We start from the raw sequence: 23,670 nt of genomic DNA, 5'->3' as shown, positions 1-23,670 counted from the left end.
AATGAAAATAAAAAAAGATTTCTGAAACACAAGAAAAAAAACTGCACGGCTTGGCTGTTGCAGAGTGTCGTCTTCTTCCTCAACTAGGAGATACACGCCACCTCTTCCGCATAGTCTTGGTCACACTGTCACGCCAAGACCACCCTTATCGCGCTGCCACCCTCCTCAGGCCGTCGTCTTTTTTCAACCTGAGTTCAAGGACTCTCGGAAAACCGAGCTCAACGCCACAGCCGAAGCAGGTGGAGGTCCACGGCGTCGTATTTGAAGCCGGCGGAGGTCCTTGACCTCAAATCGGAGGTCGTGAACCTCCATCTTCGCTGACCTGGAGGTCTAAGACCTCTAATCCATGGTCGCGAACCTTTTGCCAAAATCAAATCTGAGAGATTTTGAGTCTGGGAGAGAGATCTAAGCACCGGCAGTGGCCGCGGTGCTGAAGGGATGGGCAATGGCAGCAATGAGCGATGGCGAAACGTGACGATGTGAGCAACGAGCAACGGGGATGATGTGCGAGCGTCGACGGACGGGAATGATGGCGGTTCTCGAGAAACAAGCAACATCGGCAACCGGAGTATCTTGCCGGGAGCTTCACAAGCCCCGTTAGAGTTCATTTCACCGAGTCATATTTGGGTTAAAGCTAATATCTCAAACGGGTTGAATATGGGTCTGATACAAATCCATATTAGACCCGCATAAAGTTAGGCTTCAACGTCTCAAACTCATTTTTGACCTTTTTTTTAAATCTCAATAGCCCATATTCAAGCTGGCCCACTATAAATGAGTTAAAAAATGGGTTGGTGACTCGTATTACCACCTTTAAGTTTTCCAATGAATCCGAAAGTCTAAATTATGATTGATGATATCCTTAATATGATAACGCTAAAGATGATACAGTCGTAATGAAGACACATTGGTATTGTCATAGGCATAGACAATAAAAGGAGGTACACATAAAACATCATAATTACTATCCAGCTTCTAATTGCCACTTATGTCATGGTAACATATGGTATTACTATGTGTCTATGCTTGTGTAATACTACTACTTACATATACGATATGAGAATCTTCAAGAGTTACTGCACTAGTTGATGAAGTGGATATGGTATGATTGCCTTCGTCGGTCCAAGTTCCATCATCCCCTGTTGACATTTCTGTTGGATAAAAGAGTGGCTTGGGAGGTACTTGTAGACCCTCTAGTCCTCCTTCAAGCATTTTCAAGACTTTGCGCATCGAAGGGCGATCGCTAGGATTCAATTGAATGCACCAAAGAGCAACTATAATAATCTTCTTCACTATTCTCCTATCCTCCTCGCTAACTTGTTCCACCGGGACGTCGAGTCCCGCACTAAGCTGGTCATGAATCCATGAAGGAAAGTAAATCTGACCGGAACACTCTGCAACCCCGTCCACATTCTTCCTCCCACTGGCCATTTCCATTAGCAATTTGCCGAAACTATAGACATCGGCTTTATAAGAGATGCTCCCAAGGTTCTTGTAGACCAGCTCCGGTGCCATGTATCCTAAAGTTCCTCTCGCGGCTGTCAAAGACACGGTGTTGTAGTTCGTGGGATACAATCTCGCGAGCCCAAAGTCGGAAACTTTAGGGGTGAAATCCTCGTCAAGAAGAATGTTGTGAGGCTTGATGTCAAAGTGTAGAATTTGCATATTGCATCCTCGATGAAGATACTCGATCCCTCTAGCTACTCCGAGAGCAATCTCATACACTTCCTTGCAATCGAGAGAACTCCCTTGTCCTTGTGAGAAAATGTGCTTATCCAAAGACCCATTGCGCATGAAATCGTAGACAAGAGCTTGTTTTGAACCTTCAAAGCAAAAACCAATGAGCCCAACCACATTAACATGATGAATTCTTCCGATGGTAGACACTTCACTAATGAAGTCCTGCCCATTCGCTTTCCCTTTCTTCAGAATCTTTACCGCTACCATACGGCCGCTTCGAAGTCTTCCTTTGAACACGGAACCGTACCCCCCCTCACCTAGTTTCTCCTTGAGACCGCTTGTGATTTTCTTGATGTTTGAGTAGGAGTACCTTATTGGCAAGAAGTTATTGTTAGATTGTAGAAATTCTTCCACTTGTTGATCCATTGCTAAGTGTCTTCTCCTCCATTGCTTTATTAGAAACATCATCACCCATGGGGCTCCCAAGATGAATTTCACAGCCATGAAAGGCACTGTGTATTGGGGGAAACGCAAGAAAGTTGTGGATGTGTTAATTTAGAAACATCAAAACGATTTCTCAATAAGAAGATTATGGTAATGTACCGATTCCATAGATGAGGAGAACCACAAGATAGAAGTCGATGAGCTCACCAGCTATAGTAGGTTCTGCAAAAGAAATTGATATGTGAAAAGAGAAAGCCGAAAAGATATACACGATGATCGAGCTCAATTACACGTTTAAATGAAATTTCACACTCTTTGACCATCCTTACCTTCTCTGAGCATGCACCGATTTTGGCGCTTGTCGCGGATGTCGCACCCATAATATTGTCTGCAATTGATCTCGCACGCAATTCGAAGCCATGGAAGCTCAAACCCATAAACCATCTGTTCATGAACTTGCGCATAAGAACGAAGATCATTGCCATCAACCCACCCTGGTATCCGTGCCATAAACTCTACAGTGCATGTAGCTTCCACATCCGAGGCTTCCGCATCTACTATGGCGTATGATCGCCTTCTGGTGCTGGAGGAATTCGAATATTCAACCCCATCGAGGCACGGCGAAGCATCGATGTAAAGCCGAGAATCAACGTCCTTCGCGCAGCCCACAATTGCCACGGTCTTGGATAACTTGGGATTTCTGGACGTGTGTTCCTCGCATCTGTACCATCCCAGATGGTTGACGTAGCAATGGGTGAAAGGGCGGAGAGGAAGGGACGAGCAATTGCCCTTTTGTAGCCCGACATCGGCGATCCTAATCCTGAAGTTGATATAGTCAATGTACCGTACATAGTACTTGCCCGTGTACAAATCTAGAACGGTGTGGTTATTTGTACAGGCTAGCTCATAGCTAGGGTCACCACAGCCCTGTGGGTCACCCTTAAGACGAAATGGGTGGCTTATGTACGTGATCTCGCCACAAGAGATGGTGCACTGATTTTTTTTGACAGCGATGCTAAAAGACCGATGTAGAAGAAGAAGAACAACAACAACAAGGAGTTGATCTCCGGGCATCGGTTGAGCAATGGCAGAGAACGCTAATTACTTAAAGTAATGTACTTTTCGCTGTTGAGATGCAAAAGAAGGAAAGATAAAGAGAGAAGGAGAAGCGTGGGAATGGTCGGTCGATTAGTTAAACCCGGTCAAGGTCAACGCACGTGGTCGGGTCAATGTATTTTTCGCTGACCAAGAGGGGACCCGCTCGGTCAGCCTTGCTGACCACGTTGGTTTGACCACGTTGCTGACCGCTTGGTCAGTACGCTGCTGACCAACGTAGTCCGCAATGCTCAATTCAGGTGGATCAGGCATATCAGTATGTGTTTATTTCGAGCGTATCTGTGCATCGTATGCACATATGTTCATGATAAAAAATAAGAATTAATTTAATTTTAGTACGACTAATTTGATAGTCGTGATCACAAACACATTTACAATATCATCTTTCACATTCAACGTTATCATGTATTGGTTATGGTGTGTGACATCCTTAAATTTATTACCGAACCGACATTAAGACATGCACTAATACATTAGTATTTCCAAGAGAATTGACTGTCATGATCAACTTTTAGGTCCTACAAGTCATGGGTGACATCTAGCAATATGTCATGGTTATGCAGACAATATGAATGCTTCAGCATATCATGAACTTGTCGACTTTAACTACAATGTAATTTAATTCATCTGTCTTATCATGTCCCGATCGAACAAACAATATGAATCCATCCATCTTTAATATGTCATGGCTATGTAGACAATATGAATACTTTAAGCATATCATGAACTTGTCGGCTTTAACTACGATGTAATTCAATCCATCTGTCTTATCATGTCCCGATCGAACAAAGGCCATGAAATATTTGTCAAGCCAACAATTCGATTATATGCAAAAATCTAATTGACATGCATTTATAAGAGACATGAACCCTTCATTCTCAATTACAGCCTCGACCGAGGATTTTCAATGCGATGTCACGATTAGATCACATAGGACATCATTATCATATCTTACAATTAACAATGAGACAGATTCTATTTTGTGCACACATGTAATTTCGTATGTGAATGAACTATGACCATCAAGTATAGAGACGGATTAATGAATCGCCAATATGCGTACTTGTGAACCCTAGCCATCCAACACACAAGTCAACATTGTGCCTCAAGTCTAAAGATTATTTACACGAGACCAAAGCATGAATGATTAGACATTGTCCACACTCGAAGCTTCCATGTGGCTAATCATTCACGTTCGGTGATCTTGTTCAGTACAAACACTTGTGTTCTAACTCGGATATCACAATACCCAATGACTTGTCACTTGTCATCCCTTAAGTATCCAATACTTAATGGCGAAGCTACAAACACACCGGTCTCAACGGGATCATTAATATCCACTCAATGATTCATTGATCATGAACAATTTAAAGATTTGGTCTAAATGTGAATCTGTCACACATATTTTTGACATCTCAAGAATATGTTCAGTCACAACTAATCTTATGGAATCACTCATCCAAATGATTGGATAGATGAATGAACATGTCTTTGCCAATTTAAATTTGAAAGTACAACTAAAATTCCTCTCATGTAACTATTACATGATTGTTTTAGGGTATACATCTAACAGCAATGTTCATTAATTATGTCCTACTCAATGATGCGTGAAGTCTAGATTTTTATATATAATCTTTTGCATATTTTTCGACATGATCCACTTGAGTTTAGTTCTAGTAGAAGACTCGCATAATGCCTTTGGTGTGAAAATATAATATTTTAACCATCTTGAAGATGCTAAAAAACTCTTATTGAGATATAACCCCCCATGTTCATCCTCTTTTATTACAAACCTCAACTTTTCTAATGTTGAATTTGTGTTTTCAATTGTAACAAGTGCTTACACAATGTCACGTTCGTTGCGTGAGGAAAGGTCACATTTTTCTTCGAGATTTACATTAAGTAAATGTGATTTAAGTTACTAACGTTTAAAAAGAGGGAGAGAGAAATAGAATTGCATTTGGAGTTAAAACTGGAAGAGTCTACTTTTATTTATTTATTTTTCTCCTTTTTCTGTTCTCTCAACCTAACTCAACTTGGAATTTGACAATAGGTGATGTTTACATATGGAAAAATGACACTAACAATGCCCAAACATTAGTTCAATGTGCAATGTCATATTAAGACTTTTAATTTGTTCAATGTGGTTCTTAAACTATTTCTAAATATTCAATTTAATCCCTAAACTTTCGATTTCTTTAATTTAATCCTCTACTTTTCAATAACAAAGTCAAATTAGTCTTTGGTACTATCCACGAGTTCCCATAGCTACATTATTGCTCATATTAGAATGTACTTTCGTTTCAATTGATTTCCTACATTAGCAAATAAATATATAGTTCCATTTAAATCTATTCTAGCTTATGATCTTTATAATAGTGAAAATAGAATTTATTTAGAGTTGTATCTGCTTTCCTGCAATTTTAAATTCTTATCTTACATATTTAACGATCTCGAAACACGAGAAATTTTTCATATATATATAATTAGGAATAACATTAGAATGATATAACCAGATAAATTAATCATGCTTTTATATTCATATAAGTACCATTATTTTCTACATAGATTAGTCCTGTTTGTGGAATATCAACACGATATAGCTCTAACTGTTGTAGAAATCATAAGCTACAACATACTTTAGTGAAATTATATTGATATTTGTAATGAATAGAAAGGTAATAAAAATATGTCATCTTTTATGTTGATTTAGTAAATGAAATGAAATGAAGAAAAAATGTCCAAAAAGTCATTAACTGTTGTACTACGGTCAATTAAGTTCTAAATTTTCATTTTGGCCAATTTAGCCAAAACCTTTTAACGATTTATCATTGTAATCCTTTTGATTAATTTTGATTGAAAATCATTTGCGTGGCAGTCCAATCATTATCAGCTATCCTACATGGTACATCCAGTGCTAACATGGATGTTGTTTGGAATTTTTCTTACATTTATTGGTTTTTTCAATTTTTTCTTTCTTTTTTTTTTTTTTATTTTTTTTTTCTGTTTCCCTCTGCCGGTCAGGAAAAAAGGGAAAAAAAAAAGGAAAAATGAGAATAATTTACATAAAATTGCAAAATCGTCTACGTCCGTGCCATCGTGCCATATAGGTCGACAGACATATAGGTTTACGATTTTTGGCCAAAATTGATCCGATTGGCCACACGAACAAATCGTTAAAAAGCCTGGGACTAAATCTGGCCGGCCAAATTGAAAAGTTCGTCCATCAGATGTGAGATGATTCTGATTGGCTAAGCTGTTGTTAGTCAAGTGACAATCGTTAATGACGATGACCCGCTAACCAATCACGCTTGATCATCAGCCTTCCACTGTATTTTGCAAAGTGGGGTTACTTTATGACTTTGGGAGCATGACTTGACTTCAAGTCAACGGCTGGAAAGCCCTCTAGATGTGTTCCATCATCCATCCCAGAGATCACGCTGGATCATCAGTCTTCCACTTTCTTTTCCAAAGTAGGGGACTTCAGGACTTCGTGGGCATCAGTTGACTTCAATCTTCCAGTTCCTCTTCCCGTTTCTCTTCATTCCAATGGACACGTTGTTTCGGAGCAACTTCTTTCCACCTTCAGGAGAACTATTCGTTGATCAAGTGAGAGTAACAGCTGCGCAGCGGGAGTGAGCATAGTACCAAGATAGAATGAAGAATTACCGATCCGATTTTAGGTTCTTAGGTATGCAGAGCCTGTTCCAAGATCTAAATATCGAGGAATCGGTTCTGACAGTCAATCTAGAACCTAGAACAAGTCTTTATGTTTATCTTGCTCTATGTTTTCGTGCAGTCCTGCGATATTCCACGGGTTTAGTGATGAGTGTGTATTCTAGAGACACCAGTCTAAGCTTCCGTTTCCGGCAATATTCATTATTAAGACTTTTACTTTGTTAATGTATCATATTATTCTTGTTTCTAAATATGAGTTATGTCAGTGGATTATAACAACGCATAGTGGTTTTCAGAAGTGATGATTCATTATAATCGTTCAATTAAGAATATATGTGAAACTTGGATAGACTCGGGACTGACGTTGGAACCCGGGTTTCAAGGTATGCAAGTAGATTTCAAGTTTCAAAAATTATAAAATCGCTTCAGACGAGTAGGCTCAAGGTGGAACCCGGACCGACTTTGGAACTGCTCACCCCTGGCGTACAGTGACTATTGTTCACAAATTGAGAACTTGTTAGTGTTGTCAATGTGCTTACATGGAAAAGGAGACGGTGATGAATGGAAAAACGCTGTTGCGATTTTACCCAATGAGCTGTAGAAATCCTTCTGCGGGGTCGAGTGTTCAATGAACGATGGCCGATACCTTCTCATTCCACGAATGATCACTCTTACTTTGGTTAAGGAATCATTCTCAACACATGTCACTCCTTTTCATATCCGCTTGTCCATTGGAAAAAAGGAAAAATCAGAATATTTTACATAAAATTGCAAAATCATCCACGTCCGTGTCATTGTGCCATATAGGACGACAGCCATCTACTTATGCGATTTTTGGCCAAAATTGATCCGATTGTCTACACGAACAAATAATCAAAAAGTCTAAGACTAAATTTGGCTTAATTGAAAAGTTTATGTCTGAATTGACGGTCGTACAATATATTTAACACTTTTTGGATAATTATCCCAATGAAAAGATATTAAAATCTAGGCAACGGTGTAATTCTGAAAGCTTGTGAATAGTGATTTTATTCTGTTATGGAAAGTTGAAGGGCTAGATTGAACAAATTGAAATTTTAAGAATTATAATAAATAGTAAGAAATAGTTCAAGAATCACATTAAAGAAATTAAAATTCAACGATGACATTGCATATTATTCCAAGATTTAAGGACTATCACATTCCCCTTCTTTGTTTTTTATTTTTGGCCAGAAAAAGTTGCTAGTAGGATATACATAACGATTGCGAATGACAAACGAAATTAATCATACCCTAATATTTTAGGAACCGGCCACCATTTCAAGCTGAACCGCTCGCTTTTAAGGTTCTTAGATTTCGCATTCTTATGATCGTTTATCTTTATTTTGTGCAATTCGAGTATCGTGCGATCTTCTAGGTTTTCTAATTGGAGATCTACCCTAAGTTTTGAACGAATAGTTGTGTTTGCAAAAGAACCTATTATAACAAGTTAGAGGTATCCGACCAATAATTGACTACTGGAGGCTCCGTTCATTTCGCAGAAAATAACCTTTAGGACAGTATTTTCCGGCATGCCATTTAAGAAAAAGGGAAAAATCCAAAAAAGGGCCCGAAGTCCTCATGTTTTCTCAAATAAGGGCCCTAAGTGAACCCCGTTTCAAATAAAGACTTGAAATGCCATCATTTTCTCAAATAAGGCCTGAAGTGAACATTGTTTCAAATAAGGGCTTGAAATGACCATAAAATCTCAAAAAAAGGCATGATTTCAAAGGCATTTTAGTCTTTTTACTTATTTGATTTTTTTTTTTTTTTATTATACTTTTTGTTATCTGTTTTCTCAACCAAAAAAAAAAAAGAAGAGAGAAAGTGGACGTTCACAGGCGGGAGGGGCAACCCTCTCGCTCGTGGCCACCGCCCTCCGGCCGGGGGGTGGTAGGCAGGGGCGGCGAAGGCCGGCGCCTCGGCGGAGCGCCGGCGACCTTGCCAAAATCAAGAGAGGGTTGGGCCCTCTCCCGGATCCGGGTGAGGGTCGGCGGTCCCCGCCCGGATCGGGGGCCACCGGCCGTCACTCCGTCGCTGGTGGGGGGTCGCCTTGACCGGTCCCAGGCAACGGCCGACGGCCCCCGATCTGGGCGGGGACCGCCGGCCCTCACCCAGATCCGGGAGAGGGCCCAACCCTCTCCCGGTTTTGGCGAGGGCCAGCGGTGGGCCGATGGCCACAGGCGGGAGGGGCAGCCCTCCCGCCTATGTGTGACTTTTTTTTAAATCGGGGAAAAGAAAAAAAAATTAATAAGAAAATTAAAATGTAAAATGACGAAAACGCCCTTCAAGCCAAACCCTGTTTTGAAACATTATGGCCACTTCGGGCCCGTAATTGAAACATACTATGTCACTTTGGATTCTTATTTGAAATATAGTTCACTTGGAGCCCTTATTTGAAAAAACAAGAGGACTTCGGACCCTTTTTTGGATTTTTCCCTACGAAAAATGAATGAGAAAAATATATTTTTCAGCCATGGAAAAATAACTTTAAAATTGGGAAAAATGATTTGCTTTTTTTGAGGAAAGGGAAACGTGTTCCTTCATCTTTCATCCCTCCACACTTTCACATTCATTTTCTTTTTAATTCTTCTTAAAAAAATTCCAAATTTTAAATAATTCTTTTTTATTTTAAAATAATTTTATATTTTATATTTATTTATTTTTCTTTTTTCCTTCTTCTTGGCCAAGCGCTAGCCAAGGCGCTAGTTGGTGAGCCTTGAACTTGCCGGGGCCTGCGATCGAAGAAGAAGGGAAAAGACAAAAAATATATATAATAAAAGAAAAAGAATAAAAATAAAAAGAAAAAAATAAATTAAAAAACAGTGCAATGGAGGAACCATTTTTAATATTGAAAAGCGAAAAATATTTTCTAATTCATTTTCAGATTTCAGCCGAACACAGAAAAATGACTTTCTGAAAAAAGAAAAAATCAGAAACACATCATTTTCTGTCAATCTAACGGAGCCTTACTTCATTTTTTTTTTTTCCTTCCATTCTCTCCGCATGCCACTCCTGTGCTCTTTTTCTAGTAATTCGGTATTAAAATGTCGTTATGCACAACAACGATAGTTTCTTCCATAATCAAAAAGGAATTATGGTCACTTGTAGGCTACTTTTACCTTAACTTTGATTAAAATCTTGCCGATCAAGCATTTGGACTTTTTAAATCCAAATTAAACAAAAGTTCCACGATCTATGAAAAGGCAATTTTAGCTATTAGTGACACCGAAGCAAAGAGACCCGTCATTTCATGAGAATGACCGGTAATTGAATATACGTAGTTCTTGAACTTTGGCCCACTATATAATACCGTCCCGAAACTTTTAATTTATTCTAATGTAGCCTCTTAACTTTAATCCGATATGCAATGTCGTCTCTAAATATATAATTTATTCAACGTAGTCATCGAGCTTTTCGTAATGTTCAATCTAGTCCCTAGATTATGTGAAAATATCAAATATTATATTCCCATCAATTCAAGTTAATGAAACTTACATATTTGGTTTTCAATCCGTTAAGTTTGTATAGTGCACAAAAAAATATAAGTAAGATATTCAACTCAAATCATGATACAATAATGCACATGATCAAATCACATGGATAATCATTTTTTCCAAATTGAACAAATTAAAAAAATCATTATATTTTAATATGAGTTGAATTCTTATGTGAATAATGCACATGTAACTTTCCTTTTTTGTCCACCCTTCAAACATAAAGGATTGGAAATCAAATCATCATATTCCGTTAACTTGACTTAGTATAAGGAGAGCATTGAATATTTTCATAGGTCCAAGAACTAAATTGAACATGTACTAAAAGTTTATGGACTACATTGAACATATTAAAACTTCAAAGACCATATTATATATTGAGCTAAAGTTTCAAATTAAAAGTTCAAGGATGATATTATACACTGAGCTAAAGTCCAAGGACCATTGATGTCATTGTTCTCAATTAGATGCGGCAGTCGAGATTATATAGGACTCTTCTCAACGAGCTTGACAGTAAGAATTGACAATACATGAACCTTAAAAGTCACAAGTCAATTGAGTATATCAATCTCCTGAGCCAAAAACTATATAACTTTTACCTAAAGAAAATTTTTGTCTAAAATTTGCAAAATTTGGTTCCAGACAATTTCTTTCCCAAATAAATGATATTACCAAGGGGATTCCATGTCTTTAACATTTTAATTTTGTCCATCTATCAACAGATCTCGTTATAGCTCTCTTATCTCATATTAAGTTCATTGCTTCCAACAAAACAAGCATTCTTTACGTCGACTTAGAGTCCAAGATTGTCTCATATTATCAGAATACTAAAAGATAGCCTTACATGATATGGAAAACATCTTCTTGCTGCTGGAAAATACGCATCCTCGGCATGAAGCATGAACTCCACTGGCTCAGTTACGAGATCACAAGAATAACATGCCACTGAACCATCTTTTCCCACCTCAATCCCAGTGGCTGTCAACCAGGACATGATGGATTTTCTAAGACTGAGTTTCACTATTCACGACCCATCTCTTTCTTGCAAAGACGTGGACCAGAATGTCCAGTACGCCTCTTAACCTCTTCAATTGTATGTGCATGTTCAATATGCGCTATTAATTATCTAAGAGGCAAAGATTACAGCAGAGATTCAGCCTTTCAGGAAGGCTGCACAAGAAGCCTTCGAGTGTTTGCCATCTCTATCAGCCAAAACAATGGCAAGCAACTTTGTTGTTCTTCACATGGAAGTCCCCCGTTTTTCAGTATTTTATTAAACTCAGGCTCTTTAACCAAGGAAGCATCTCTTCAAGCCCTTCTCTCAGGTTTCTGGGCTTATAATCAAGCTCAACTTTGGCCTTGTTGCAAGAATATGCCCATTGATGTCTCAACACTTGAACAGTCTGCAAAAGGAAACACACTTTTAAGAACACTCCTCACAGAGAATAATGCTAGATATAAGACTGATTTACAAAGTGTTGTGGCTTACCCGGCCACAACACAACAGTAGAACATCAACAAAATAGAGATGAGGCTAGGATAAAAGACTTGGAACTATGCATCGAGACATCAAGCAGGAATGTTAAAGATGACCGAGAGACTTAATGTGACAAGCAATGGTATACGCACTAAATCCTCAATGAGAGTTGCTTACTATATCACTTGGAAATGCAGATATCATTGCTTGTTTGAGAGTTAAATCATATCTTCATACGAGGAAGCCAAAAACAAGATATTTAGTTTTGCTTGCACAGAGGATACAATGATTGCCCCTGATAATCTGTTAACAGATTTTATGAGAGCTCTTACAACACATAGGATTTCTCTAATGCAACACTCTAAAACTCTCAGCAAGAAACTCCCAAAAAAGTCACACACAGCCAAACAAAGTTAAGACTTCAGTTTAAGCAGATCTGGTACAAGTGATGGAGCTTACCGGAGGGCTAATTAGTGGAAGCTTTCCTGTAATCCTGGAGTAGAAAACTAACACCCATCCATACATGTTAACCATCCATAATGGGATATTAAAACTCGGCCTCTTTGTTCCAGTTATAATGGCAGCCAGGTCAAAAACATGCATGAACGAAGCATTTTCTCCTGTGAGTAGATATCTTTCACCAGGCCGACCTCGGTGCATTGCTGCAACGTGCCCTTGTACGACATCTTCAACATGACTGAAAGAATACTTATCACTACCATAGCCCACGTAACCAGGGAGCCTCCCACTGAAGCGTTCAATCAACTGAACAAGGAGAACACCGGGGATCAAATATCAATTAGGATGAATTATTATCTTAAGAGCGCTCAAATCACCGATGTCATATTGGGTGAGTTTGAGTCATGAAAACCATAATCAGGAGGTAAAGTGGAAAGGAACAATGGTTTCGCAACTAACTGTAGATTCATACACTTCAGCGATGGCAAGCAAGTACGAAGACCAGATTAATATCATCGGCTAACGAAGCTATATCAGAATAACTATAAAGCCTGCCAAGAACTATATTCTCTTCCCCACAACAAAGCATAATCACACAGTGACATTTGGTCAATTCAGCAACCGAATTCGAAGAACGATAGCTAACCAGCTTCGGGACCTAAAACTTTGACAAAATACTCCATTTATCATCAATTACTATGGACCAAAATCAAATGGCACAGCCAGTTCAACTTTTCACATGACACAGAGATGAGGCCAAAGATGTTTTGTTCTACCAATTGTGCGACGACATTGCCGGCCGTGAGCTTGCCGGGGCCATAAATGACTCCCGGATAAAGTATCACTATTGGCAACCCCTCAGACGCCGCTTGCCGGGCGATTTTATCCGCGACGAGCTTCGATTTCTCGTACTCCGTGCAGAAGAACTTCTCGTGATGGACCTGCCATCGCAAACCCAAGCTCTGATGCTACCAAATCGCCGATTAGGTTAAACAAAATAGGCACGACCAGAAAACCTAGATCGCAGAATCCAATCCAATCGAATCGAAGAGGCGCAATACTTGACTCTCATCGGCGACGTGTCCGTCAGTCGGTCCAAGCGCGAAGAACGACGACGTGTAGACGATCTTCTCGACGGACCTCGTCTCTCTCGCCGCTTGCAATACATTCTTCAAGCCTCCGACGTTGACCTAGCAAAATTCCACAACTCATATCCGTTCAGTTTCAGCTTTTCACTTCATTCTAACAAAAATTCGCGGAACCCAGTGAAAGACTATGCTGATTCGAATTCTTTTTGCTCACCGACATGAACTTGGAAGGATCGGGAAGCCAAGGCTCGACAAGGGCGGCTGCGTGGAAGATGACGTGGCAGCCGGAGGCGGCGTCGAGGACGGAGCGGTAGTCGGTGACGTCGCCATACGCGAGGTCGAGGGCGCCGCCGTGTGTGGCGGGGGGAGGGAGGGAGGAGAGGTCGCTGGTGGGACGCACGAGGGCGCGCACGGAGTGGCCGTCGGTCAAGAGAGCGTCGCACAGCTTCCCGCCGAGGAATCCGGTCGCGCCGGTCAACAGGATCTTCATTCTTCACTCCCGCAAACTTGAAGTCAATGCTCCTAGCGTTCCATAAAAAGGCAAACCAGAATATAGTTTTCTAAATAATTAATTTAGACAAAAAAATTTTAATTAACATATTTGTGAAATTTGTATTTCAAATTAACTTTTTGACCACTGATACACTTGTGACAATCATTAAATTTTATATTCAAATTGCTGAGTTGGATGACACGTAACGGTTGACGAATCTATCAATTTTGGGTTCTTATCCTCCATTTGTTATAGATATATTAGTTTAAAGTTTTTCGTGATAATAAAACTAACGAGTAGTAAATTTGTCACGGTTGTAATAGTTTGAGATTTTGAGGATAAATTTATCATAAGTGTATCAATTTGAGATTTACGGTAATCAAAAAATTAATTTAGAGTAAATTTATCACAAATGTACCAATTTAAAGTTTTTCGCAATATTAACCTCTTCTTAATAATTTACATCCTATACATTTTTGCCCGTGTCTTCCCCAACTCAACCGTGTTTTTGATCAAATTTTATTCTCTCTCTTTCTCAAATCCCACATTAAGAATTTTTTTTTCTCGTAGAATGTGATGAACAACATGTAGTAGGTGTACCTAGTCTCAATCGAATAAAAAATTGAAAGAGTTTAATCAATAAAGAGACGCAAATCAAATTTATAATGGTCAAGCTTTGTACTTGGCCCGTTCCACTCTTCTAGCTCTAACAGTCTCATTAAGATTGGAATCCACCATGTAACTGTTGAAATTTTACAGTTTTGTACGAGGTGCAGCAGCTCCTCGGAATTTCAGGAGTTGCCTTTACAAACTATAGCTCTTTTCACAACTATATGTCGCGCTATTTCTAGATTACAAATGTCTTCCCGCTAAGATCATAGAGGCTTGTATATGAAGCCATCTGCTTCAAATGTTACTTCTCCAAGATGGTCATTCGAGACTTCTCGCGAATTTCCGCGATACGATGTATTCAGACCTTCTTCCAATAGGTTCTTCTAAACAAATTGACATTTCCGCGTTCGGTAGGTTATTCACCTTCATCCAAAGCTTTGGCCAAGGTCCTTAGACACATTTCCCCGCAAAGAATAGCTTGTTCTCCCTTTAGCCGCGGCAAAGCCTTTTTCGTGCTTTGGATGTCTTGTCTTCAACATTATGTTGCGTCCGATTCATCTATATTGTTGATACTTAAATTTTGACTAAATTTTTTAGTCGTTAATTTTTGCATAAAAAATCAGGGACTAACCTTAGTCCCTACCAAAAATATTAATTGATTTTCGCGAAGTTTTAGGTATCATATAGGTCGATTTCTAGGATTCATACATTTCATTTTGCATTAATCGGACCGGTGGCGGACGAATGCAAGACGATGATTCTAAATTTGATTAATTGTACCAAGCCCATGGTGATCGGAAATTAGTGCACGAAATGTTCTGTAATCAGGACAAAATTGGACAAAAATCTGAATTCAGCCTCGTAAGGAAAAGGAGATTGGTTGGACCAAAAAATATGTGAGATTGAGGGAGAGAGAAGACTTCTGTGATACACCCATTGGGGTTGACTTGCGATGATGGAAGCTTAGTGGCCTCTTCTTCATCATCACGTCCTCAATTCTGTGCAGAATCCCAGCATCCACCGCGAGCCGCCAGTTGACCACCGAGGCGTGACCGACCCGATCGCACCATCATCGAAGCATCGTTTTTCCTTGTTGCCCCTCGTGCCCACAGTTGAGCCTTAGCCGCTGCCGTCCGTCGCTGGTGCCTCACCCCGTCGCTGCACCTCGCAGCCATCTCTTCGCCATTCGACAAAGAAGAAGGCCCGAGCCAAGACGTTGCTGATCGAGCCGCTATCTCCGACTAGAAATCCTCTTAAGCGACGAAGCCACATATGCTCTTTGACTTCCTTGCTCAGTCTTGCGCTACTTCCAGTAGTGAGATGCACGGTCAAGGTAAAAGTGAGAATTGATTGGTGAGGAGAAGGTTTCAAGTTTGCTGTGTCATCACCTTTCACGAATACTCACCGAGAGCAATTCGAAAACTTGTCCGTGAATAAGCGATCCTGCGAACAACGTGCATTGTCCGCAAGTCCATCCCGAGACCATCGCGACAGGTCCGAAGCTCAAACTTCGGAAAGAGAATATTCATCGGATAAGGTAATATTTCTCATCTTAATGGATTCCAAATAATTCAATTGCCTTATTTGAAATATTTTGCAAATCTCGAAGCATATATTGTATATCCTATCATATCTTGCATATTTTCATCAAAGTGGATATCTTTTAAAAATACGGGTTGATTAGGAAAATTTCCTTTCCTAATCCGCAGCTTGCCATATAATTGAGGAAGTCCATTTTTAGGATTATTGATGGAATGTTCGATGAGGCATTGATTTAGGTTCAATCGTTAATCGTAGGATTACGAATTAAAGATTGGATTCACATATTTGTGAAATACTTTCAAAAATTGATTGATATATTCACTTTCTTGATTGACATTGATGGGCATATTCACTTTCCTCATTTGATCGAATTGCTTGATTGTTGTATTTTTTTTTTTGAATATATCGGTCGCATGATGTAATCTCGAAAATTTTAAATAAAAGATTTGCATTCATTCACTTCCCATATTTGAAAATTGCATATCTTTTAAAGATTCCATTATGTAGATAATTGCATATTTAATCTTTTTTGTAAAATATTTAGGTTAGATCGCATTTTAGGATAGAAATTGCATGTTAAAATAGAATCTTATGTTTAAAATAATTTATCTTTAATATATTAGGGTTTAGGTAAATTTGAACTCTAAAATATGCAAGATAAACATTGTTTTGGCATAGTTCTATTTTAGGTAATTAATTCATCCGAAATTTTTTAAAAAAAATCATCTTTGCCATGTCATCCATGCCATGTCATATTTGCCACTTCATCAATGCCATGTCATCCTTGCCACGTCATCATTCTTGCCATGTCATATTAGGTAGCATGTTAGCTTAGTCTTGTACTTAATTCAAGACATTGCATCATTTAGAATAGGTTCATGCATTCATATAAAAAAATCGAAAATAAAGGATAAATTCTTCGTGTGGCGCATGCTCCCTTGTCTATAATGATTTCTGGATGTTTAATAAATTGATTGTGCACCCACATGATAACCTTTATTAGCAACTTAGGTTAAAATCAATTAATGTTGCCTAACAAAATTTTTTCATGAAATAAAATGGTATCCAAAGGGCGTTAGAGTAATCTAGGGTAATCAAGTTTCCAGACTTTATATCTCCGGTTCGTAATAGTAATTTAGTTCTTTCGCTAATTTACTTAAGTGTCTAATCGACTTACACTACATAGATTAGTGGCGACTCCGAATTAAATCTTTAATTTGCGATTTGGTAGGGCTTGGGAGAGCTCGAATTAAGTTAGTTAGCCTAGAATTTCCTAAATTTTCTTCACACTCAAATAGTGGTGGCCACGGTTTGGAACCGGCCGATTCCGATTCATAAACCGACAATTCCGATTCATGGCCACCTGTGAACCGGAACCGTAACCTTAAGGGGCAGTTCCGGTTTCAATTTTGAACCGGCGATTCCGGACCGGTTCAAGGGTCGATTTTGGTTCAAAATCGAAAATGGAACCGCCAATTCAAGTTCCGATTTTCAATTTTTAAATTTAATTTTTAAATAATGAATTATGAAATAAAAAAATTATGAAATTATGAAACAATAAATTATCAAATATAAATTGTAATCAAATTATACATTGTAATCAAATTTGGGAGGAAAAAAAGAGATGGGGAAGGAGCTTGCACTTAATGAGTTATAATTAAGCATTTACATATCTTCTTGGGGATAGAAAAATCAAAACTCATGTAGTTCTTTTACCTTTCATAACCCCAACTTATCTCATCGTCAATCGTCACTACCTGTTTTAGTATCCGTGGCGGTAATATCTCTATCATTATTAAAGAAATCGGCTTCATTATTGCGATCCATCTTTTGTTGTCGATGTTTAGCCTTTGTCCAATCAAGCTTGAGTCTCCACTAATCCTGATGTAATCTTGAACGTCGGTCTTCCAAAATGTTGCCTCCAGCATTAAATGCTTGTTCAACCGCAACGGTTAAATAAAGAGTTGCTAAAACCTGTCTTACGATGAGAGCGAGAATTGAGAATTAGGTTGAATGCCTCTTCCACTACTCTATAATTTTGAAATCTGTGCCACTTTCGAAATCACCAAACTCGAAAGAAATGGTTAAATAGGTCTCTATTTTAGAAATATTACATGTTGCTCCATTTTATCTTTTTTGCCTACTCATCAGCATTTTGTACCCTTTATTAATTCTACCTAGGTCCTCGCTTTGTACGTCACTATATTGGAAAAATCCATTATTACCTACTAGATTATATCTGCTACAAAATTCATTATACAATCTACTATTGCGTCTTTAACCGCTGCTTGTATATTTCTAACATTTACCACTGCATTCAAATGTAAACATTCATAATACATATTCAGATAATCACTTGAACCATCTAATTTAATACGTGGATCAAAAACAAAAGCAACCAAATAAATAAGAGGAATGTGAGTATAATAATGCAGCCATTTTGTTCACATTGCTATAATAGTCGAAGTTAATTGATAATCTTTTCATATTTTTCAAAAACACCAGCAATATTAGCACTCTATTAAAAATAAATGCATAATAGGATAATAAACACCGGATAAAGTATAAGTTGCATCGTTAAAAACTTTTAAAAAATGTAAATTTTTTTTTGCAAATATCCCACTCTTGTGGGAATAAATTAATTTCAAAAACATTATTCGAAATAAATGTACATAATAAATCTTTATATGCAAAAGATTGATTAAGCAACTCATACGTAGAATTCTAAAGAGTCGGAACATCTTGTGGAAATTTTTTTGGTTTTCTTTTATTTGCTTTACAAAATCTGTCCCATTCTCTCATAATTTGGGGATGTTTCCATAAAAATTGAATTGCTCTCTTTATTGGATTCAGAAAAGTATCAAAAGTTCATAAACCATATTGTACACATAAATTTAAAACATGGCAAACACATCTAATGTGAAAAAATTGTCCACCAAAAGTGGGCTTACAAATCTTTTTTAAATCGAGAATTGAAGCGGTATTTGTCACCGCATTATCAAAACCAACTGAAATTTTTTTATTAATTAAATCATATTCTTCTAAAACTTGCCTAATTACTCTATAAGTATTATTGGTCGTATGTCTATCATCAAAAACTCGAAATGCAATAACTTTTTTTTGAATGTTCCAATCGTTACCTATTCAATGACACGTGATACCCATATAAAAATGAGTTTGCTAATGATCACTCTAAATGTCGCTACTTATATGTACACGACCATCAAAATTCATAAAAAAGTTTTTCGAATCTTTTTTTCCCTTTTTATAAAGCCCAATAAGTTGGGGTTTAAGCGTATTTCTAGGAACAAGTTGTGCTTGCGGAGTACATGCAGTGTTTATAAAATAATTAAAACCAAAATTTTCACCAAAATTAAACGGTAAACTTTCAATGGTAGCAAATCTAGCTAATTCTTCTTTACAAACTTTTTCATTGTAACGCAATAAAGGAGAAGTGTTAAGATTAGCGTGCTTGGAAATTTGTTGTTGGCGGGTGTCGATCCTTACTTGCGTTGCATGTTTCGACCTCAGATGCGATTTAAATGTTCCATAGCTGCCTCCACCTGTAAATTTATATGTTACCCCATAATAGTTATATTTTACCCGATACTTATTTTAGCCTAGATGTTCCTTCGTAAAGTATTCCCATATGTTAGATGTACCATCCCGTTCCGGCTCTTTTGTTATTGAAATTTCTTCAACATTGGTAGGAGGATGGAGACTTTCTTGCGTTGGGACGTGCTCAACGTTGGGAATAATGTTGATATTATCATCCTTTTCTACCAAATATGCAAAATCACGAGGATCATATTCATGAAGATAATCGGATTCCCCCATCCGAATCGAGCTCTTTCTCTTATCACCAACTCTGCTTTCACTTGCCATTTTTTGAGAGAATTGAGTGGAAAGCAGATTCAAAAAATTAAAATAATTGAGCCGGGATTAAGAGAATTGAGAAATTTAAGCGGATTGAGAGAATGGAGAGAATTTGAGAGCAATTATGAGAAAACATGAAAGATGGAAAGAGGTATTTATAAAGATTTAGGATAGTTTTAATAAATCAAGAAAAATAAGAAAAATAAAATAAAAGGGGGAGGGGGGAGCCGTTGCTTGCAACAGTCGAGAAAGCGGCTCTTTCTTGAATTTTATTATTATTTTTTTTTAGCTGTTGGGCCAGGCCCAATCGCTATGAGCCGGTTCCAAATTTATAGGAACCGTAACCGGCCAATATGGGCTGGGCCGGTTCCGATTTAGAACCGGCGGGCCCGATTAACGGGCCGGTTCGGGGCTCAAATTGGCCCGTGGTCACCACTACTCAAATACACATGCCGGTAGCATTTGATTGTTTTGTCATTTTCAAAATTCCATAGGAAGTTTTCTCAACAAGTATGTTCGAACATTCCTATTAACATAACTCCCGAAATAACTTCATTTTCCATTTGAAACTTTAATTCAAAAGTTTTTGCACATACTTAAGGAGCAGAAGAACAGAAATAGCCACGTATTGGGGAAAATTAAGCTACCCTTTTCAGGAGGCATAATGTCCCTAGCTTCCCATCTATTTTTTGTCTCAAATTCAAATCGGTCCTCTTCTTTTCTATTTGAAAGCTTCTCTCCACTTTGTAATAATAGTGCCGCAGAATCGCTCTCAAAACTGCAGAATCCTCCTCCTTCAAATCCCACCAAACTCGACCAGAAATCCACAACTAGAGTACCTTGCAACAATGTAAAAAACTATGATTCGTGAATACCCCACTCATAATCACCATTTGCGCCCCTCGCCGTGAGCTCAAAGCTCGAGCGGCCCTTGCTGCGAGCCCCAGTTCTGCAAGCCCCAGATCTTGCAACCATGGCAGCTGCGAGCTTGAGAGCTACAAGCTTCAAATCTCGCGGGCTTGGCCATGCCGCCGAGTTGGTCGAGCTCGAGTTGCCACGGCCGTGAGCTTGAGATTTGGTGAGCTCCATATCTGGCCACACGGCCTCGAGCTTGGGCGGCATTGGCAACAGGCTTAGAGCTCGATCCCAGCTGCGAGGGACGAAGATCGATTGAAAATCTCATCAACCCCATGCAAATACAAAAAGCAGCGCACGCGTACGTACACAGTTGCATCACCATTGCACCTGCAACTCTTGCACCATCGCACGAATGGTGGATCCACACACACTCTCTCTCAATTGATCCTCTTTTAGGTTTCATGGTTTTTGATGTTGCGCCACGTAATAATTTTGAGTGAACCTCAACATGACACGTATACTCCGACCTCCATTCCAGCAATTCAACGGTTCCACTCAGCAAAAATTGATTGGCAAAAATTAAGGACGAGGATGATTTTGAATTTTTGAGCAAAAGTACAGGGACCACCTACGACATTTCGATCTTTTTAGAAGGGACTAGGAAAATCTTAAAAGAAGATTTGCGTGCAAGCAAAGCTCCATAGGTCCCACAAAAAATCTGGACCCTGATCTCGGAAGAAATCCAACGGTAGTAATGAACAATTCTTTCTTGAGCAATGACAACGTTAGTCTCTTATCTTTCGTATGATATTAAATATCATCCCCGACTTTCAATTTCTGCTATTAGATTCCTAAATTTTTGTTTAATGTACAATATTGCTCTCGAACTTTTAATTAGTTTGATAAGGCCTTTGATTTATTTAAAAAAAAGGTTCAATGCCATCGATTCATCAGAGAAAAGCTTTCAAATCAGGAAAAATGGAGTCCATACGTACCGAAGATCCCGCACGTCCTAAGGCTTCAAGTATGTTGAAGCATGAGGGGAGCACCTTCATGCGAGCAAGTGTCCAGGTTATTGTATGTTTTGCTATTGTGATTGGCAGCAGCGATCGCAAGCAATTGTGATCGGCAGAGGCGGCAATGTTGCGTAGAGGTGAAACGAGGAAAGAGAGATTGAGATTGCCATTTAAAATTTGTTGGGTGTCAAAATTGTTTTTACAAAGAATCAGGACAACTTCATAAAGTGTGGGGGTCAGATTCCCTAAAAAAACCCCAAACTTTAGATCCAATATCAAATTTACCCCGAACTTTTTTTTTTATCTCAGAAAAATCTCTCAATTTTAGGTCCAATTCCAATTGCCCCGAACTTTTTTTTGTCTCTAAAAAATCCAAAACTATATGTTTAGTCCCAAATCTACCCCAAACTTTTTTTTTTTGTCTAAAAAAATCACAAGCTTTCAATCTATTCTCAAATCTACATTGTGTTCCCCTCTCAACTTGACGTGACATTTTCACGTCGATAAAAAAACGACATCAACAAAGTAATGGGATGATATGTACGGCCTGACGTGGCAAATTTATGTGGATAACAACTCCACCCCAATAAACATTGTTGAAATTCTTCAAAATACAACTATTCTAAGATATGAAAATTAGGGACGATGAGTGGTTATTTTGGACAAAGGGCTAATGAGGGAAAATTTGATAGTAGAGTAAAAATTAGTGATTTTTTTCTTAGACAAAAAAAGTTCGAGGTAAATTCGGGAATGGATCTAAAGTTTAGGGTTTTTTCTGAAACGGAAAAAAGTTTGGGCCATATTGAGGACTATACCTAGAGTTTGGAGTTTTTTTTAGACAAAAAAAAAATTGCGGTAAATTTGAGATTGGACCTAAAGTTTGAGTTTTTTGGTTTTAATTAGGGAATTAGATCTAAAGTCGTGCAAGCTTTTGCAAAGTGAGTTTATGCAGATACGTAAGAAAAGGTTCCGGGTCGAGATCTTGCGAGGGTGAGCTAACTCCAAAAACCCGTCCTCGGTTCGGATTGTAGGCTGCAACTCGCCTGCATGAAGGGGCTGATTGGAGTTGTTTAAGCAATTCACGTAACCATAAACACGACAAACCGTATTTGTCGAGTCGCCTTTCAAGAAGTACGAAGTTTTTATTTCAATGACTTTCTGCAGCTTCATCTCGTCATTGCTTATGATACCTTATTTTATCGGATTATGTATTTATAAAACGGGTTTACAAAGAGACCGCCGGTGGAAACCGAACTACATATATTTTACTGAGTGCTTGTTTACCACGGCTTTAATTTGGTTAATACTTTAATAGAATTTGGCCTCGTGGGGTGATTTGTTAATAAATCAGCCTGTTCAACGTGACCTCGCTCCCATGCATAGGTTGACCTAAATTCTCTCGGTCAGACTTACAATTCTCCAGCTGAATGTCGACCCCAAGGGTTGTGCAACTTCCATTCCCTCGACGCTGCGCATTGTCTCGTCTTTTATTTGGGAAACAAAAGAATTCTTGTAAATTACGGATTCGGAATATATCGAGAACAAAAGGAGGAGTTTGGACTTAGGAAGAATCGCCCTTTTCGTTGAACTCGAATGTGAGCAATCGGGCCGGTTCAATCCGGGAGGGGACTCGAAGGTTAATGTATCATCACCATATCTTGTCCAATATTTAAAAAAAGAAGAAGAACAATCAGTCTTTCCTAGCTTCTTCTTACAAGGATTAATGTTCCATCTCTTTCATGCCTAAAGAACGTGTACGCTGAGAAGTGGCTCCGACGACAAGGATTGGCCGTCCATGTCAATCCTCATGTCAAAC

At 38.6% G+C, this 23,670-nt stretch overlaps 2 protein-coding genes and 1 long non-coding RNA gene across 3 annotated transcripts; 1 reads left to right on the top strand and 2 right to left on the bottom strand.

Annotated features, from left to right (window-relative positions):
- Window positions 1-1,020: 1,020 nt before the first annotated feature.
- LOC115747886 (rust resistance kinase Lr10-like) lies at window positions 1,021-2,634 on the bottom strand. Its single transcript, XM_030684217.2, has 3 exons — window positions 2,454-2,634; window positions 2,284-2,346; window positions 1,021-2,192 (listed from the first exon to the last, which is right to left on the bottom strand). Exons 1-3 carry the CDS (start codon window positions 2,632-2,634, stop codon window positions 1,021-1,023), a joined length of 1,416 nt encoding a protein of 471 aa, XP_030540077.2.
- Window positions 2,635-2,677: 43 nt separating this feature from the next.
- On the top strand, window positions 2,678-22,913 carry LOC125313887. The gene is made up of 3 exons (XR_007197577.1): window positions 2,678-2,688; window positions 6,871-6,875; window positions 22,816-22,913. It is a non-coding gene; the product is annotated as an uncharacterized LOC125313887 (long non-coding RNA).
- On the bottom strand, window positions 11,173-13,985 carry LOC115747865 (putative dihydroflavonol 4-reductase). Its single transcript, XM_030684179.2, has 5 exons — window positions 13,672-13,985; window positions 13,431-13,559; window positions 13,146-13,310; window positions 12,370-12,675; window positions 11,173-11,836 (listed from the first exon to the last, which is right to left on the bottom strand). Exons 1-5 carry the CDS (start codon window positions 13,945-13,947, stop codon window positions 11,696-11,698), a joined length of 1,017 nt encoding a protein of 338 aa, XP_030540039.1. The 5' UTR covers window positions 13,948-13,985; the 3' UTR covers window positions 11,173-11,695.
- Window positions 22,914-23,670: the final 757 nt, after the last annotated feature.

The sequence above is a fragment of the Rhodamnia argentea genome, chromosome 2, assembly GCF_020921035.1.
Source record: "Rhodamnia argentea isolate NSW1041297 chromosome 2, ASM2092103v1, whole genome shotgun sequence".
Classification (NCBI taxonomy): Eukaryota; Viridiplantae; Streptophyta; class Magnoliopsida; order Myrtales; family Myrtaceae; genus Rhodamnia; species Rhodamnia argentea.
Note: the sequence above shows the minus strand (reverse complement) of the source record. Positions and strands in the feature narration are given on the sequence as shown.